At 41.1% G+C, this 18018-nt stretch overlaps 2 protein-coding genes across 4 annotated transcripts; one reads left to right on the top strand and one right to left on the bottom strand.

Moving 5' to 3' along the window:
• The first annotated feature begins 181 nt into the window (after window positions 1-181).
• Window positions 182-13789, top strand: si:dkey-162b23.4 (sodium/hydrogen exchanger 9B2). Of its 3 annotated transcripts, none has more exons than XM_053857619.1 (13): window positions 182-311; window positions 3366-3633; window positions 5360-5561; window positions 6750-6920; window positions 7202-7344; window positions 7820-7947; window positions 8174-8349; window positions 10088-10194; window positions 10350-10499; window positions 10857-10965; window positions 11307-11443; window positions 11510-11732; window positions 11885-13789. In XM_053857619.1, the coding sequence occupies exons 2-13, from the start codon at window positions 3499-3501 to the stop codon at window positions 11944-11946; spliced, it is 1743 nt and encodes a 580-aa protein (XP_053713594.1). In that variant the 5' UTR covers window positions 182-311; window positions 3366-3498; the 3' UTR covers window positions 11947-13789. The 3 variants fall into 3 exon arrangements, with proteins under 3 accessions (XP_053713594.1, XP_053713593.1, XP_053713596.1); XM_053857618.1 differs by having other exon boundaries at window positions 198-311; window positions 3369-3633; XM_053857621.1 differs by having other exon boundaries at window positions 198-311; window positions 3369-3633; window positions 11510-11693; window positions 11885-13788.
• cisd2 (CDGSH iron sulfur domain 2) lies at window positions 13465-17293 on the bottom strand. The gene is made up of 3 exons (XM_053857622.1): window positions 17060-17293; window positions 15701-15915; window positions 13465-14932 (listed from the first exon to the last, which is right to left on the bottom strand). Exons 1-3 carry the CDS (start codon window positions 17160-17162, stop codon window positions 14843-14845), a joined length of 408 nt encoding a protein of 135 aa, XP_053713597.1. The 5' UTR covers window positions 17163-17293; the 3' UTR covers window positions 13465-14842.
• Between the last annotated feature and the right edge of the window lie 725 nt (window positions 17294-18018).

Raw genomic sequence — 18018 nt, 5'->3', positions numbered from 1 at the left:
TTTTTGTTTTCAAATCAAAATGAATTTATCAGCTGCTATTTTTTATTGTGGATTAAAAAATAATAACACTGGACTGTAAGTAATTGTTGAAATGCAACATACACGACATGTGAAAAGCGGAATGAAATCAAACATTGTCTCAAGTTGTCAGAGCGGCATTAGATCAGCATCATCCTTCCATCTCTCACTCGAGCGCCCAGTGACCTGCATGGGCTTCACTAATCCGCCTCAGTCCTCGACTGCCTGCCGGTGGAACTTCCAGAAACACCGTCTCTGCCCACGAACAGGGGCTGCAGTCATCATCATGTCAGGTAGGTCAGTGTTTTTAATGCATACCAGGCGAGGAACTAAGTGAGTAGGTAGCAAGTAGCGTGCAACTAGTTCCTCGGAATGGTGGTGTAAACATGTATGTGCTGGATAGTGAAATTATACCTCTGTTTTTGTGCTGTTTTACAAAACTGTCGAACAGGTTCGCATCGCTTGCGTTTTGTTTGGTCACCTCGAAGCTACGCTAGCCGGCTAACCGGAAAGTAGCTTTTTCAAATGACATACGTGGAAAGTCCCCGACATATGAAACTGCCGTCAACATCGATTCTCCGGGAATAAACCCATATGACGCGATTGCTCGTGCACATTCAGCGGCTTCCGTCTGTCAGAAAACGGAGCGAGGAGTTGTATGTTTTTAGCAACCACGTGGTTTAGCATCGGAGCCCCTGAAGACTGTCTTTAACTCCTTCTTCGCTAAACCAGCCCCTGCGAAGCCATTTCTCACTCGGGTGGCGGTGTCGCTGAGGCGCACATTAACCTACTGGACTGAACATATGGCGGAGCTGTAAGCGTCGATTAGTGTGCTTCTCCTACAAGTGGATTAACTGGCGTCTGTTGAGCTCGACGTGTTAGTGTCACAACATCGTAGTTTGTGTTGATCCCTGCGTCCAGACGGTTGTGGAGCCCTGACGTGGAGCATGACGTACCAGAGCTGCGCACCTTTTCCAGTTCCGTCTTGAGTATGAAGCAGTGACGTCTGAGAATGGTGTGTTTACATTCGGTCATTCTTTCCTTCCCATCAAAAGACACATAGAAACAGACAGCCACGTTGAATTATCTCCCAACCACAAAATATATGATAATATATTTAGTGTTTTTTTTAATTATTATTATTGTTTTTGTGGGTTATTATTGCTCTCTATAGCAGGTTCTGGAAAAGAGGCTTCGACAATACCATATTCATAGCCTCTCAAAGCAATAAAATGTAACTAATCCTCGGATATTTTTGTTTTATGATAACACAAAGCAGGGATATGACTTTACATTTCTTGACACAATTTTTCAAAACATGAGGTTGCATGGTTGTAGTTGCACGAGCCATATTACACAATATGAATGTGTAAAACAAACATTGAAACACAGGTAATTTCTGGGATACTAAAATTTTTTAGGCGCGGGGCTGCCGAATATTTCCGCTCATGACTGACATCTTGTACATTATTTATGTTTCCAGTCAATAAACGGCTTATCCCAACTGCTGATGTTTAGGGTGTAATATATATTAAAACATAATAGTATGAATAAATATTATTATTTATGATATTAGTTGTTCTGAAAGCTGTGAAGCAGACATTTTGTCATGGTCTTGTGTTTAAGACACCGGGCCATGTGATATACCAACCCCTGATCTCGAGATTGACCAAAGATGGTGGCTCTCCAGCTTATGTTTACGTTTCCTGTCGGACATGATATCATGCACGTGACACGAGTCAAATAAGCCATTGTCACAGTCAGCTGATTTTGGGAGTTTCAAACTGATCAGACGGCTGACTCTTTGCCTGGACAGAAACAGGACTATATGATGAAGAGGAGGGTCAGTCGCACCCTCTTGTTGATGAACTATGACGGATGTTGAGCCTCTTCAGTCGGTGACTTGGTGTGATCTGAACTGCTTGCAGACTTAGCACAGTGTCATCGCAGGACTTATTTCCAGGTCAGGTTTGTCATCTCCCAGAACACGAAGCAATGGTCATGGAACTAGTTCATAACGCCGTGGATGCAAGTTCTCTAATGTGCTGTTGAATGTTAGGCTGCAACTCATGACTATTTCGGTAGGTGACAAGTCAGATTAGTCGATGATGATTCGTTGACCAGTCAACATATGACATGTAAAGGTAGACGAACATGTCTGACTGCAGTTTTTGTGAGAAGTAATTTGAAAAAAAGTCAAGAATGTTATTTAGAAGCTCAATATTTGAATTGCTGAAAATGTGGTCTGAAACTGGGGGTATGGCAGCTGCCGTACCTTGGCTAGTTGACTACATATGTCGTCTATTACAGTGATTCTTAACCATAGGGCCGAGGCCCATAGTTGGGCTGTGAGTGCCTCCTAGAGGGCCGCTAAAAGTTTTTTGTTTTACATCTGTGGGCCGTGATATGGTCAGTTTCAATACATTTGCCACATAGGGTGGCAGTAGTGAGTCATTGAATTGACTTGACAGTTGCAACTTTGTGAAGGTTACGACTATGGAGAAGTTCTTGATCAGAATCAGAATCAGAAAAACATCCCAAGGGAAATTGTGCTTAAGAGATAAGAGAAAGAAACAGTAAAAACTTGACTGTTGAGGGGGTGCACCTGTTGAAGCAGTTTTTAAAATGAATTTATCATATTTGATGCTTTCATTTACACTTTACTTATTTCTTCTTTCAAGTTTGTTTTGAAAAGTACAGTATATATTATAGCATATGTTATTTTTATTTTGTGATATTTATGCATTTTGCATCGTGTATTTTTTTTTCTTTAGTGAATGTGATGAATATGACTCACACTTCTGTTGCTGGTCTGTCTTTGTGATGATCATATGGTTACATGTCATTTCTGAAGGCTTTGGTATGTTTACATGCAAGTAGATTAAATACGGTTATTGAACACAAATAAAACTTAGAGTTATGACTCAGTTGTAGTCCCTCGATGGGCCCCGGGCCCATTTGTTCTGGAAATGGTGGCCATTGTAATTTAAAATAATAATAGTTTTTATGGTTACTATTACTACTATTATTATTTTTTTATTATTAAGCACTTTCCCAGTTGGTGGGATCCTCACTGACATTGGCAATAAAGCTGAAACTGATTCTAAACAGATACTCTGAAAATAAAGACATTTCCTTTTTGCTTCATCTCCTTCCGTTTGTCTTATGTAAACTACTTCCACTCTGCTTCTCAGTTGGGCTACTTCTTTAAATCTTATCCACAGAAATAACATTAATACAAATCCATATTACAAAACGTCCCCAAGCATCTGTGCACACAATGACCTCCACTCTGTTCCAGCTTGTGAGAATACATTTCCTTCTATTGATAAAGCTTCTTTTATCAGCAGGACTGTGCTGAGGGCTGAGTTGCTGCACACAGAAGTAAAAGTGGGAGACTTTCCCTTCCATGGCAAACTCCACCCCTCATCTTGAGGCACCGGTTTAGAGAGTGGACTAGGAATCCTACTGCCAGTTGCCATGGAGGAGACACAGTCCAAACCTGCGACGCCGGACCCAAGTCCTGCACCCAGCCCTGCACCAAGTCCCGCTCCTAGCCCAGCTCCGAGTCCGATGTTGGACAGGATTCCCATCCCATCACCAAACCATGTTGAGGTAAAGTACCAAACTTCATTGCAAGTTTTATTGAGACCACTTTGCTCCCGTTAAAATTACATATCAAATGCTGTTTTGCTTCTTCATCTTTTTTTTTACGGTCCAAATGCCTCTGTGCTATAGGCAAACTGAATGGCAAGATGTGTCGTCTGGAATTGGCAGCGTGAAAACATTGTTTTTCTTCACCAGTCGTTGCAGCTATTGAGAAATGTCATCAGTAATGTCAAGATGTGCTTTTTAATATTATCTGTTGTTGTTCATTACAGGAGGTACAGTGCTAATATGGGTCACCTGACTTCCTCCTGTCATGTCACGCAGTCATACGTTTAGGTTTCTCAACTCCGTTCGCTCATTTTATTGGCATTGTCTTTTAAACCTTTGCTCCCTTGTAAGTTGGGACGAACAAAGAATGAATGAGCCAGCCCAGTGAGTTGATATCTGTAGATTATATGTCGAGAAATAAAAGTCTGGCCGCGATGCACTTTGGCTTTACTACACTGATATGGGTCTGGTGAAGCATGAACCTCATGAACCCAGTATAAAATGGATCTCAGTGTGACTTTTCACTTGGTTGAACATATACTTCGGTTACTTATTACAGCAATTCTACGAATTATGAATAACAATAACAAAAAAAGTCTGGTACAGGTTCCTATGCAAACAATGGAGTTTATATAAAGTATACTTTATTGGTAAACCTGTAGCATTCATGACTGATAAGACCTTCTGAATCCGTAAACGTCAACTGGAGCCTCCTCAACACTGAATTTCAATTCTTATTTCAGGGATTGTGGAAACAAGATTAAAAGGAGTAGCAAACTAGTTTCAACGGACACTGAAGTTGTTTTCCAAAGAGCGCGTTACTTGTTATTTAGTGACAGTTGAAATTAAATAAATAAATAAATGAATGAAATGTGTGTGATACTCATTGTGAGCCTGCAAAGCAGGTCAGATATCTGGATGTTATTGCATTGTTTCCTTTGAAATTCATTTATTTGATTCTTTTAACTGTAATTGTTGCATATGAAAGATGAGTGATGAGTGACATCACTTACCACATCACACATTTGACATCCGGCATAATATATTACATTTTCTTAAAGTCAAATGTATAATATTATCACTGCATAATAATATTGTTATTTTTAATATTGTCAATAGTATTTAGAAAAATATAGATATTTACGTTAATATTTATTTAAAACTATATATACACAGGAGTTTAAATAATGTAAACATGTATATTTTTTAAAAACTTAATGTGCTGTTTAATGTTCGACACAAACATAATAGAAGGTATTGCTAAGAGAAAACTGTTCAGTGCACTTTATAGCGTATAACATAGCTGCTGTCATATCCGGGATTGAAAAGGAGCAGAGTGAAGATAGCATCATCTAATATCTGCCCCTTTTTTACAGTCTACAGATTGTCAACCTCGTGTTATTCTGTGACTCTCTCTTTTTATTAGTGTACCTCTTAAATGATATTTGATGGATAGAAAGGGTATATCAAAGAATGCTGCATTGTAGTACCAAAAAAAAGAGAGAAGAGAAATTAAGCCTGTTGTTGCATCAGGTTTGGCTTTTCGTGGACAAGTTTGCGTCTCTAGTTTCCTACTATCACCAAGCAGAAGCATCAGTTTTTGTTCGTCCTCTTAACATTTCAGACACTCTCACAAGTGGCTCAATAATACATGTTTCCTCAATGTCCTTTCCTTCTACCTCAGCACTTAAATGTCAACCAGATCCAGGTGGTAGTCCGGCGCTGCTCCAGTCCAAATGTCACAGAAGAAACTACTTATTTTATTCCTCGCAACCCCGTGGTGGACGCCGGCACCAACACAGACCCACCACTTATCTGCTGCCCTTTGCTGCAAAGATTCTGCCCGTGTCCTCCGAGAGGCCTGTTGGCCTCTCTCATTACTAAAGGTAAATTGGTGCTCTCTATCTCATACAATAACCAAAGAAAAATGTTTTGATGTCATCAAAATTAATAGTTTATATTATGAGATTGAATCCTGTTTTCATATTTAGAAACACAGGTTACATCACTGTTATATTCCCATTGTTAGAAAAGCACTCAGAGAGTGCACATATTCACTTCACTCCACCCCAACACTATCTCCCAATGTTAAAGAATCCTTAATAAAATTCTTGGATCCGTACAGTCCAGAGCAGTCCCAAAATGGAATAGCATTATTATTACTACTGTAATTTCCAAACTATAAGCAGCTACTTTTTTCATGTGGTCAGAACCCTTCAGCTTATACAACAATGCGGCTAATATATGGATTTTTACAGGATGAAGAGCGTTGTGCTTCCAAAATATTGAGCCTCATCACATCAAAACGATGAAATCACTGGCATTTTATTTACGTTAAAGTTCTCAAAATGCGCTGCTCTTGCTCCGCCCACAAAGCTGATCTCCTGGAGGACCGAAGAGGAGAAGCAGCACTTGAGACCGGCTCTGGTGTCAGAACTTGTGACACGTGGGCAAAAACAGCGCATTTCGAGCGTTGTAATGTCAATAAAAGATGTGAGGAGTTCATGATTAAAGTTCAGAACATTGCCCAGTTTGTTTCATGAGTCCGTCTCAATGCTGGACCCTGTTTTCAAAACTAGTTTAGAAGTGATCCTCATGCATTTTTAGACCAGGTGCACCACTGACCTTTCTACAGTGCCGATAACACCACTGGACCTGCGGCTTATGTATGAACAAGATCTGTTTTCCTTCTTAAATTTAGTGGGTGCAGCTAATATTCCGGTGCGCCCTACAGTCTGGGAATTACGGTAAATACGAAAATCTCTTGCAAATCCATCCATAGCTTTTCAAGTTATTTTGAACACAGACAAACCAATGCTGTCGAAAACACAGTGATGGTATTATAAAATGTCCAATTGTGTCATAATAATCTACTTAATCTACTTAACTAAGCTGACACTTCACACCAGGGCTGATTATTATATTATTTATGGCCAGAAAAAAACAAAAACTGCTTTATTATGCAGTCTAATTGTCACAGGGAAAGTTTGTTGACTGAAATGAAGTTAGCTTTTCCTGAGAACAGTGCGATTTAAGAAGTTAAGTTTGACATCAGTGTCCTGTTTTCTCCTCAGTTCTTCTGGCAGCTGTTCTGTTTGGAGTAGTGTGGTCCATCACGGGGAAGGAATGTCTCCCAAAAGGAAACTTATTTGGCATCACAGTGTTGTTCATCTGCGCACTCACTGGGGGAAAAATAGTAGCGCTCATCCGTCTCCCGAAACTTCCACCTTTCCCTCCACTTCTGGGTGAGTATTTGATAATAATGGTGAGGGATAAATGCTTTGCTGGGAGCTGGGATTGAATTCAAGAATTGGTACTGAACATGGGTGTGATGAGAAGAAACATCTCAAGTATCTGCACCATTCACAACTGTTCTGTGATGGAGTTCTGTGTGTGACATTATTCAAGAGGTTGTTTACTGGAGTTGTGAGGTCTCACTACTCCTAACTCTGGGTGTGAGAAAACCAATATCTTTGGAGGTAAATAAAACTGATCTGCCCTCTGACGCTCTCCTGTTGTGTCGCAGGTATGCTGCTGATGGGCTTAATGCTGAGAAACATTCCTGTCGTAACGGAGTGGGTCTACATCGACTACAGGTGGTCGGCCTCCCTGAGGAACATTGCTCTGGCCATCATACTGGCTAGAGCCGGACTTGGCTTGGATCCCTCTGTAAGTAAAAGACACATATTTTTTGGTATTTTTCAGCAAGTTACATCTCTTGGTATAAGCAGGTTTTAAAGTTGCGTTTTGTGAAAGTAAACAAGGACGGAGAGTGATGAATCAAATGTGTTTTAAACTGAATTATTTGTCCCTCAAGTCATTATGCAAATGTTGACATTTGAAGGTCGCATATTGAGATGTTTGTGACGGCAGGATTTATCTGCTTCGTCGTGCTATTTATTTCAGCTACTTTGTGTTGCCGACAGCCATTGTATCTCGAAGTAAGCCTTTGCTCCACAGTCTTTTGTAGGCGACACAACTGAAATGTTGACATTGAAAATAGCAGCAATGTATCAAACTTGAAAGGTCAATAGTCACTTGTTTGAGTCTGCTGTCATTTTTCTGTAATTTTTTTTTTTCCATTGAAGAACAAACCAATTTCTGTCTTTTTATCGCATTAATCACATCTTATCTTTTTTATTAGGCCCTGAGAAAACTCAAGTCAGTGTGTCTGCGGGTGGCAATGGGTCCGTGCATTATAGAAGCCTGCACACTCGCTCTGGTTTCTCACTTCCTCTTGGACCTGCCCTGGGTGTGGGGCTTCATCCTCGGGTAATTACATTGATGTTTATCGCAGAAGAAGTCCAGTACCAACTTCATAATTGTGTTTACACCTTTTTTTTAATGATGGCAATGGCAGTGGCATCTTAGGTTATATCCGCATGTACCTCAGGACAAAGCAAAATAGTTCTGTGTTTATCATATGGCATGTAGAAGTATTACCTTATCCGAAGGCCATGTGTCACCCACAAACAATTCTTCTCAACCACCATTCAAGGTTTGTGCTTGGAGCGGTTTCCCCAGCCGTGGTGGTTCCCTCCATGCTCCTGCTGCAGAAGGATGGTTACGGTGTGGAGCAGGGAATTCCCACTCTGCTGATGGCAGCTGGCAGCTTCGATGACATTCTAGCCATCACAGGCTTCACCACCTGCTTGGGCATGGCGTTTTCCACAGGTATGAGTGGCTTACCTGCAGGTCACCCCTGGTGCTGTTAGAAATGAGAAGCAAAAATCCATTCAAATTGCCTGTCAGTCCTGTCCTGAACTTTTTTCCCCCCGCTTTTCTATGTGCGATGTATGTTACATCTTTCTACTGCTTTACTGCTAGACATTTCTATAGGTGGCGGTAGTAGTTTTGCTGTCTCTCCGTATATGTATATGACCTGCAACTGACTGGTCATAGTGTCCTCTTCAAATGTCCATCGCCCGAATTACCCAGTGTTTTTTGACTGTAGGTCAGTATTGTCAAACATGAGTGTGTGTAAATCTGTAAAGCCCTTCTACTTGTCATATTTCTGGACTGTCTCATAGAGTCCTTTGTACTGTAGTGAAAGCCTGCATGAGATAATGTTAATACAGTCAATTCCAGACTATTTATTGCACTGAAGTATTAGCCACGCCCACTAAATTTAAGAAGGAAAATAGATCTTGTTCATACGTAAGCCGCAGCAGTCTATAAGCCGCAGGTGCAGTGGTGCTGTCTGCGCTGTAGAAAGGTCAGTGGTTCTTAAAAATGCATGTGGATCACTTCTAAACTAGTTTGGAAAACGGGTTCCTGCCTGGAGAATGACTCAAGAAACAACCTGAGCAATGTTCTGAACTTGAATCATAGACATTAAAGCACTCAAAATGCGCTGTTTTCACCCGCGTGTCCCAAGTTCCGACACCACAGCTGGTTTCAGCTGCTGCTTTCCGTCTCTGGTCCTCCAGGGGATCGGCTCTGAGAGCCGAGCTGCGACATTTTGAGCAATTTAAGGTAAAAAAAAACAAAAAAAACGTGTGATTTCATCGGTTTGAAGTGGCGAGGCTGAATATTTTGGCAACGTAATGCTCTTTAGCCTGTAAAAATCCACATCGTTAGCTGCGTCGTCGTAGCTGCAGGGTTCAGACCATAAGAAAAATGTAGCGGCTTACAGTCCGGAAATAATATAATAATAACAATCAATGTATTTGAATCCTGTTCAAGTGGTATTTCTTTATGTTTAGTCATCTTCATGATTTCACTAGATACTGTCACATTCTCGGCACGAAATGAAAAGTTGCAGATGGAGAGCATGTCACACAATTTCTTCTTTTTTTGTTGAGTTTCTTTTTTTCTGCTCTCTCTCTTTGTGGTTTGTTTTGCATAACAGTTTTTATTTTTAGTATTCATTTTTTATCTTTTGGTTTTCTTATGAATATGTTGTAGTGGTAGGTTTTTTTTCTTCTTTCCTCAAAATATACTCGTGGGCTTAGTTTGTTTACTCGTCGACCTTTCATTTTTCACCCTTCATCTGCTTCAAAAGAGCGACATTGGAAAACAAGTCTCAGAGATGCATTTCCTCAGACCAAGTTGTATCTGCAGTACTTCCCCTGAGCCTGCTGGATGTTTGGGAGGAAGGAAGAGGAAAACCATCCGTGTTAGGCGAACACAGGTCCTCACTGAGGTTGTATCGATCTCTGCTGTTAAATGAAAACTTCCAGGAAGCGTATTTCGGCGGAAAGCTGAGCTCGATTGGCATTCAATCACATCCCAGTGCTCTAGCTGTCATGTCCCCCGTTTACACCTCGCCGCCTCTGCAATTTTCCCCAAGAGCCAGTAGAGAATTTCTACATTTAGTTCACCCCTTAAGCTGATTTTCTGAACCTGTCTTGAATAGAAAAGAGAGTTTGATGTTCATATTGGGCTGTATATGTGTCTGCTCTGTTGAAAGGGTCCACTTGGTACAACCTTTTGAGGGGCGTCCTGGAGGTGGGTGGTGGCTTGCTCGCTGGGATTCTCCTCGGATTCATCATCCAGTACTTTCCCAGCTTGGACCAGGTGGCTTTGTTTTTCATTTCAGTATGAGAATTTGCGATCCTTGTTGCAGTTTTCTCATGGAATCTGCTTACTCAAAACCGACATGTATTAAAAGAGTTTGCACTGACGTGAATGGAATGAACTGATTGTTCTGTTTCTTTGGGTCTGCTCTCCAGAAACATTTAATCATGAAGCGGTCATTCTTGGTGCTGGGCCTGTCCATCTTCGCCGTCTTCGGCAGCACTGTTGCTGGGTTCCCCGGCTCTGGAGGGCTCTGCACTCTTGTGTTGGCATTCCTCGCTGGTGTTGGATGGGGTGTAGAGAAGGTACTAAAATAGAATTATATTTCTGGATTCTGGAGTGACTCTTCCGACTGCAGTGTTAAGTAAAGGAGAAATTGTGAGCAAGCAAACTCAAACATGATGGAATGGTAGAATTTAAAGTATTTATTCTGGTTCAGTGGGTTGTAAAGAGCCGTTATTATGAACTTCCCGCTCAATATTTGCTGCGTTTTACTTATCACTGCTCACGGATATTGTTCTGTTGAAGCTTATGTAAGTTCCCAGCACAATTTCAGCACAGAACTCTTTATCATCTGAAGCAAAATCCTGCCATTTCCTTCGGTACCAGTCATTGTTCCTTCTGCACTGTGTAGTTTAACACTCTTCTCTGTTTGATTTAAGGCTCGAGTTGAAGAAGTGGTGAGCTGGGCGTGGGATGTCTTCCAGCCGCTCCTCTTCGGGTTAATCGGTGCAGAAATTCAAGTGTCTGAGCTGGAGGGACTCAAAGTTGGTAAGTCAGGAAGCAGATGTTTTTTTGTGACATGAAGATAAGGCAGTTCCTACCACTGTACAGTTGTTAGAAACTTTAGATCAGAGGTCTGAAACCGGTCCCAGACAGTGCCATCTGGTGGCCGCTGAAAATCAGGACACTGTTTCATGAAACCTCAGTGACCTGTCACTAGTTGCATCATATACACAGATAGCACAAAGAAAAAAGTGCTCCTCTTTAAATGAAATCCCACCCCTAGTCTAAACATGTTATGACTGACACCCAGAATTATAGTTTCACTTCTCAACTTACTTCAAAACAGTCGAAATCTTAACCTTTCAACGGTGCTGATGTGTGTCCAGGTCTTGGTGTGGCTTGTCTCCTCATTGCCCTGCTGGTGCGAATCCTGTTCACCTATGTGTGTGTGCTGCGTGCCGGATTCAAACTAAGGGAAAAAATATTCATCGCCCTGGCATGGATGCCCAAAGCCACGGTTCAGGTTCATATTGTTTCACACTGTATTTAGTGTCAGGATGAAAGACTGAAGGCGTATGTCCCATTTCAGGCAGCTATCGGCTCCACGGCGCTGGACATGGCGAGGACCAGAAAGAACAAGCAGCTGGAGGACTATGGCCTCATAGTGCTGACCGTGGCGGTCCTCTCCATTCTCATCACTGCCCCCATTGGTGCTCTGATCATAGGGCTGGCCGGGCCTCGTCTCCTTCAGAAACCAAAAAACTCAAGCTGTGGTGAGCGAGTCAAACCGAATTTATCAGCTTTTTTCTTAGGTAGGTCAAGGACTGCACTCACGCCACCAACCCCTGTTGTTAGAATAGCAAAATCTTGGTTGTTTTCAAAGTTGTTTTCTTTGATATCATTGCTTGTGCACCGTAGCAAAACCTTTCTATTTGCTCCTCACACCTGTGTCTTTCTTTCTCAGGTGCAGCCGCAGGAACAGAAGATGACACTGAAACCCCTGTTACATATGAAAGTACTCTTTGACACCACCCTTCTACAGCCGCCACACCAGCCTGACATGTTTGGCTTCTGTGTTTTACACAACTGATTCTACCAGCATTTAGCCACCTTCCATGTTACACCACGGCCAGACACTGTGCGACTCCTAACACAGAATGTATCAGTCACTCTTCCCGATTCCCTTAAAATGATTTCATTTTTCCATCATGATGTCCATCCAGTCTGGTCAAACTAAGGTCCAGAGTTCCCTCCTTAAGTACCTCTTGAAGCTCTTCACTGTGACCCGGGTCTGCCCTAAGGTCTCCTCCCATTTGGACAAAAGGAGCCACTGCAGTGGATTGGATTGGATTGCCTTTTGGCTCAGCTCTTTCTTCACAGCGAGAGGCTGCTTTGGAGCCTCCCTTTTCCAGCGGAGAACCATGGCCTCAGATGAAGAGGTGCTGCCCAAAACTACTGCAGCTACTGTCTGGTTATCAGTCCTCTACTCTTGATCTTGTACGTCATATCCCTGCATCACTCTCTATCAAGGAATCCTAGTTTACAAACACGTCAAACAGGCGACGTAAGTTAGGTTGAAATCACACCATGCCTTGTCACACGCTGGAGCTTGTCTGCTGGACGGTTTTCACTCAGCAGTGTAACACAAGTGATTTCCTCCCCTGACATGACGGACATTTCTGAACAAGTAAACTGTCAAACCGCATATTGGTTGGTCACATGAGGCGCGTTGTCATTCAAAGGGAAGCCACTCAAAATTGGCCTTGTCTTTACTAATTCACGTTGGCTCGCCTATTACTGTTAAATTTGACTCAGTGGCCGATGCTGTTTGTTGCCAAAATGAAGCGTTGATCAGGGAACTGCGTCATTTGACGGCACATTTTCATGAAGAAAGTTTGAAAACAGACATTGTTCTTTGAAGAAACTTGCTCCTCAAGAGATATAAGTGAAGTACACCGGCAAAGAAAGCTTTTTTTTTAATGAAAAGTAAGCAAATGCCAACATGTACTATACAAGGACTATAAACTGTGTACAAAGATGATGACAATGAGCTTTACATTTTTCAGATTACACGTTAGAATATCAGGTGTATTCACCCCAAAACATCTTCATTTTTGTCAGCTATTTCAACTGTAATTATCTTCTCTAGAATATTATTTATGCTTTTATAATGCAGATTATTTATCTGTTTATTTATTGATTGGTATCAGTATTTATAGAAAAGGACTAGATCATTAGAATCGTCTGGATTCAGCTGAATGTAAAGCAGTCGGGTTTTGATTCGAGCTGAAATGTAGTGATGGGTTGATGAGGTTTCATGAAACAGTGAACACTGATTTTTAGACGCCACCAGATGGCGCTGTCTGCTGTAAAATGTTTGGATTTGAACGACTAATTCAATGGTACGTCACATCATTTCTAAACCAAGAGCACCACATAGTGGCCTCTGAAAATTACAACACTGTTTCATCAACTCTGCAATACTGTTTCATGATACCTCATCTGACCATCACTACTGAAAATGTCTCATGAAACGATGGCAGAGCTGCGGGGTATGTGACTGGCTCCTGAAGCCAACCAACACTCAGGAAATAACCTTAATAATGAGTTTGTTTGGTACATGTTCAAAGATACTACACACTGTTCTCATGTGAGACATGTATGCACTGTTTTTTTAAAATATGAAATATAGACCTATTTAAATGTTTTCTAGATTTATTTACTGTTTTTTAACTGTGCAGTGTGATTTCTTAAAAAAAATATATATATATTTGTGTTTTACCTGCTGGAAATGTTCTGTGAGATAAATTGGCAAGTGTTACTCTAGAAAGATTAGCATTAGCTTTTTTTTTAACATGTGCTTTTACCAATAAATTTTATAAAAATGTATTTTTATTTGTTTTTTTCCCTCATGTGAAGAAGCATATAATGAGATGTACTTGTACCACTACTAAACTAGTCCATTACATCTTTCACAGGTCCATCTGTGGTCAGGAAAACAGGTGAAAACATGTGACTGCATTACTTCTTTCTACTGCACATGGACACTAGAGTGGAGTTCATGTCACCCTTTGTTAGTGATGGGACCATGAGGTTTCATGAAACATTGTCCTGATATTGAACAACTAATCCAATGAAACCTCACATCATTTCTAAACCAAGAGCGACATCTTGTGGCTCTTAGGACACTGTTTCATTAACCCAGCAATACTGTTTCATGATACCTCATCTACCCATCACTGCCCTCTGTTTTTAATAGACGGTCTGAGGATTAATCCGTTCAGGGACTCAAAATAAGCCTTTTTCAACCAAAAATACTTCAGATTGTCCCGACCTAGTTGGTACTGCTTCACAAAGCCCATCAAAACACTGGTATTTTTATTTTATTTTTTCAAAAACAGGTCCAAAACTTCTCCAACATCATGTTTTATTCCATTTGTTGTGAATCGTAGTATTTCATAACAGTCTTGTAGTGCCGATACATTAGCGTACATGGTCCGGCACGGAATGGAGGCGGTGTTGTTGACCATTGCAAATGTGTTTAGTATGATTTCCCATAGGTTAGTTGTACAAAACAGCAATATAAAGCACGGCATGAAGCTTTAACAAACAATAAGTTAGAGCATTTCACATTCTGAAGACATTTTGGCAGTAGGAAATGAAGAGGCATGGCCAAAAATGAACTTACAAAGTTATGTTGACTGTTTTTTTCTTGCAAAGTTGTTTGGTCCCGGTGACATACAGACGCATCCAAAGATAAAAAAGGCTGAAGAGATGAACGTCTGATTGGACAAACACAGTTCACTCAGGGAAACGGCACCTTTTTTCAACATGATGCCAGTTAAGAGATTTACATGAGCTGATCTGTAGGTTGAGTTTAAAAAAATACTAATAACTGGTGGGGTAGTGGGAGGGAGCGTGATTATAGGATCTTCTTTTTCAGTATCAGCGGACCCACGTTGTCTCCCGTGAGCTCGTTGTGTTTCAGGTGGGACTTGTCACAAACTGGGAACTGAAAAAAAACAACATTCATAAATTAATAGAGAACAGTAATTTCGGAAAAATTTACATGAAATTTAAAAAAAATAAAGAACGAAAACAAGCCAAGCTCTTACATCAACACCACAAGAGCGAAAAGGAGACAGATTATACTGAACTAAATTCATGTTATAATAGACAAAACTGAACCGCTTATGCCACTGTTTTGAGTGGCTTCACTCCTGTTTGAGAGGCAGCCACATCCTGTATACCGTTTCAAGAGTTTCCATGAGCAACTGGAAAATCGACCGTCAAATACAGCTGAGTTGGCAAAATGTTATCTTCGCCGACCGCTTCTTTGTCAGGAAAGCATTAAAACTGCTGGAAAGCTGATTTCTTTTCACCATTGAAACCAACTAAAGTTAGAATTGGGATAAATTGCAAATGTTTTTTTTTTTCTTCGAAGGCTTCAAAATGTCTTTGAAGACTTGTTCTTGAACTAACGGGGTTCAAGAAGAACACGCACATGATCGTGTCACAGTGTTTACACAAAGACTTCTGAGAATGTCTTTGGATTTTACGTAGCACTGGTAACGGTGAAGAGGAAGGAATGCCAATACAAGGACAGAGATCAAGGGCGGCGAAGAAAAGAGTGCAGACAGAGGTCAGGGGGTTTGGATGCATGAACGAAAGACAGTGTTAGATCAAGAATGTAACTGAATGAAGGTTGATCAGTTGCACTCACACGTCCTCAGCCCATATTGATCCAGTAATAGTCAAACTTTAAAGTGAAATAACTCACAGTTTTGGAACGCCAGCAGCGACAGTAGCAAACGTTTGCGCTGTTGAGGTCCTCGATGTCTATCTCGTTCACCACCTTGGGGTTTTCTTTCTGGATCTTCAGGTTGATGAGGCTGTCCCGCTGCTTCTTCTTCTTGGGCAGGAAAGGCCGGATGGTCAGATACCCAAGCAGAGCCAGGATGCCCAGCAGCGGCAAGAGGCGCAGCCACTCCGACACTGGAGGCAAAATGACATGATCATTTCGAGGCGACCTCAGCGGCTGGTCAGCGAGTCGGCACGTGACAGGTAGGGGCAGAGGAACACTGCAACATATTTGGTTATAGTGTTGTAAAAAGACGATAAATATTGTATGTCAATTGTTAAACACTGGTACAGTGTGAAATAGTGAGGTGAAACTTTGCATTTCATGCGACGATCACGTAGCGTCAGCCGTTTCTCCTCTCATGACGGATTGTGCTGCGAGAATCGTGAGGTCACGACTGGTCGACTCATGAACCTGTCAGCGACTCATTTAAATATCATAGTGGATTATGTCCACCAGTCATAGCAGCCTTCGATGCTTATTCACCTTTGCCATTCGTTTCACCACATCACCTGCATTCTTGGCTTGGAAAGCGAAAGTGATCCACTGTGAATCTCACCAACTATATCCACAATGCATGAATGCAATGCAACTAAACCTGAATTTCCACTTCTGAATATGACACTCGGTGGATGCTTTTTGAATTTGAATACGCAGCGGATTTCATACAGATGACCTCTTTTTTTGTCGACAACACCTGCTCTCTCTGCAAATACTTGAATGAGTGAGTTTATCGCGTTTGCTTTTGTGTATTTCAACATGTTTTTCTGTGAGCTTCCCCTCCAGGACCAAAGTTCCCCCCCAGCTATTTTTGTTTTCACCGGTGAACCCCCCCCCCCCCCTCAACGGTGGTCAGCTGTCACATTTGCAAAAGGAAGGTAATCCTCAAGAATAATTCAGAAAACTCTCTGTACTGGACACAGAGGAAACAACTCCATCTGAAAGTTGACTCCGGATTTTTTGACACTATTATCTGTGCACACGAAAACTACATTTCACCAGTTGCATGAAGCTTAAATCGTTTCAGTAACAGAATAAAAATAATAGTTCATTTAGCAATTCTGATCTCCATTTCCAGCCGTGACATAAGTGCAATTATTTATTGGTTGAAAAAAAAGTGTTCGATTCCCAGTGCAGACTATGCTGGACAACCATAAATATACTTATTTATCAGATGTAACTGATCGTGATGTGGTCTGTGGAAGGTTAAATACTTGCAGGAAAATCCGCCGCTACTTCTGGAAGAGTCTACTTTCAAACACACACCGTCGTCCGTACCTGTTAACCTTGCAAATCCGCCGATCGTCTCTGGAAGAGGAAGCTTCTTCAGGTACGCAGGGAGTTGTACTTTAATAATCTTTGAAATGGTCTCCAAAACCATCTTGGATGATCTGGCTGGAGCAGTTTTTCTGGTGTTTCCTGGGCTGTTCTGTTATTGAACTCTCGCTAAGAACAGTCTAACAACCGGTACGTAACGTCCCAGGATGGCAGTTGCGGACACTCGGGAAAAGGCGTAAGACGTTTCCTGAATAGCCGTCAAACTGACCTGTGACGTTTCAGTTCGCAGCCAATCAGCTTCCGAGGAGTTGGTCGCGCGTGATTGGAGGACTGTGTGATGGCGGTGGTTTCTGGGTACTTCACTGGATTCGGAAATTATGCTTTCGGATTGAATGTTTTACGTTTAGTTACGTTTTTTTGAAGAATTAATTTTATAGGAATTTAAAATATTTTTTTTTCAAAATGTAAAATGTGTTTTTTTACGCTGCTACTGTCATATGTTATTTCTTTATATTCATACATTTTGTAACTTTTTTTTTTTTATCTACATCTCCAGTGTAACACCCAGCTGTTGATCTCCCCCATTACATGTAACTTCATAATGGTATTCATGAACCGACTGTACAGTAATAGTTTGAATGCGTTCATTATTTTATTACTGACGTGACAAAAATTGAGTTAGTTCGTGATGATCGTTTTGATTATTTTTCTCAAGTCTTTTGTATCTACCCAAAATATTTTGAATGTGAAAGATAAATAAATGACATAATAAAAACGGTTTGGAACCAGTGGAAACAGGATATTAATAATAAGAAATCGCAGGCTTAAATACCATAAATATAATGAATGCATTGGTCATGGACGCAATGAGAATTATGGAATGCCAGGAGTGACAGAATTAAATGATAAAGAAGGGATTGGAAATGGAGACATTAACTGGAAACAAAGTGTAAATATAT

This window comes from Synchiropus splendidus, chromosome 2 (assembly GCF_027744825.2).
Source record: "Synchiropus splendidus isolate RoL2022-P1 chromosome 2, RoL_Sspl_1.0, whole genome shotgun sequence".
NCBI lineage: Eukaryota > Metazoa > Chordata > Actinopteri > Syngnathiformes > Callionymidae > Synchiropus > Synchiropus splendidus.
This window is presented reverse-complemented; position numbering and strand designations above follow the sequence as displayed.

Bases quoted from the DNA above. Each gene is read 5' to 3' on its own strand.
- si:dkey-162b23.4 (XM_053857619.1), top strand. From the start codon at position 3,499: ATGGAGGAGACACAGTCCAAACCTGCGACGCCGGACCCAAGTCCTGCA. The intron at 5,562-6,749 runs GTAAATTGGTGC...TTTTCTCCTCAG, and splicing joins GGCCTCTCTCATTACTAAAG to TTCTTCTGGCAGCTGTTCTG. The intron at 7,948-8,173 runs GTAATTACATTG...CCACCATTCAAG, and splicing joins GTGTGGGGCTTCATCCTCGG to GTTTGTGCTTGGAGCGGTTT.
- cisd2 (XM_053857622.1), bottom strand. From the start codon at position 17,162: ATGGTTTTGGAGACCATTTCAAAGATTATTAAAGTACAACTCCCTGCG. The intron at 15,916-17,059 runs GTACGGACGACG...TTTTGCCTCCAG, and splicing joins CGGATTTGCAAGGTTAACAG to TGTCGGAGTGGCTGCGCCTC. The intron at 14,933-15,700 runs GTGAGTTATTTC...GTTTTTTTTCAG, and splicing joins GCTGCTGGCGTTCCAAAACT to TTCCCAGTTTGTGACAAGTC.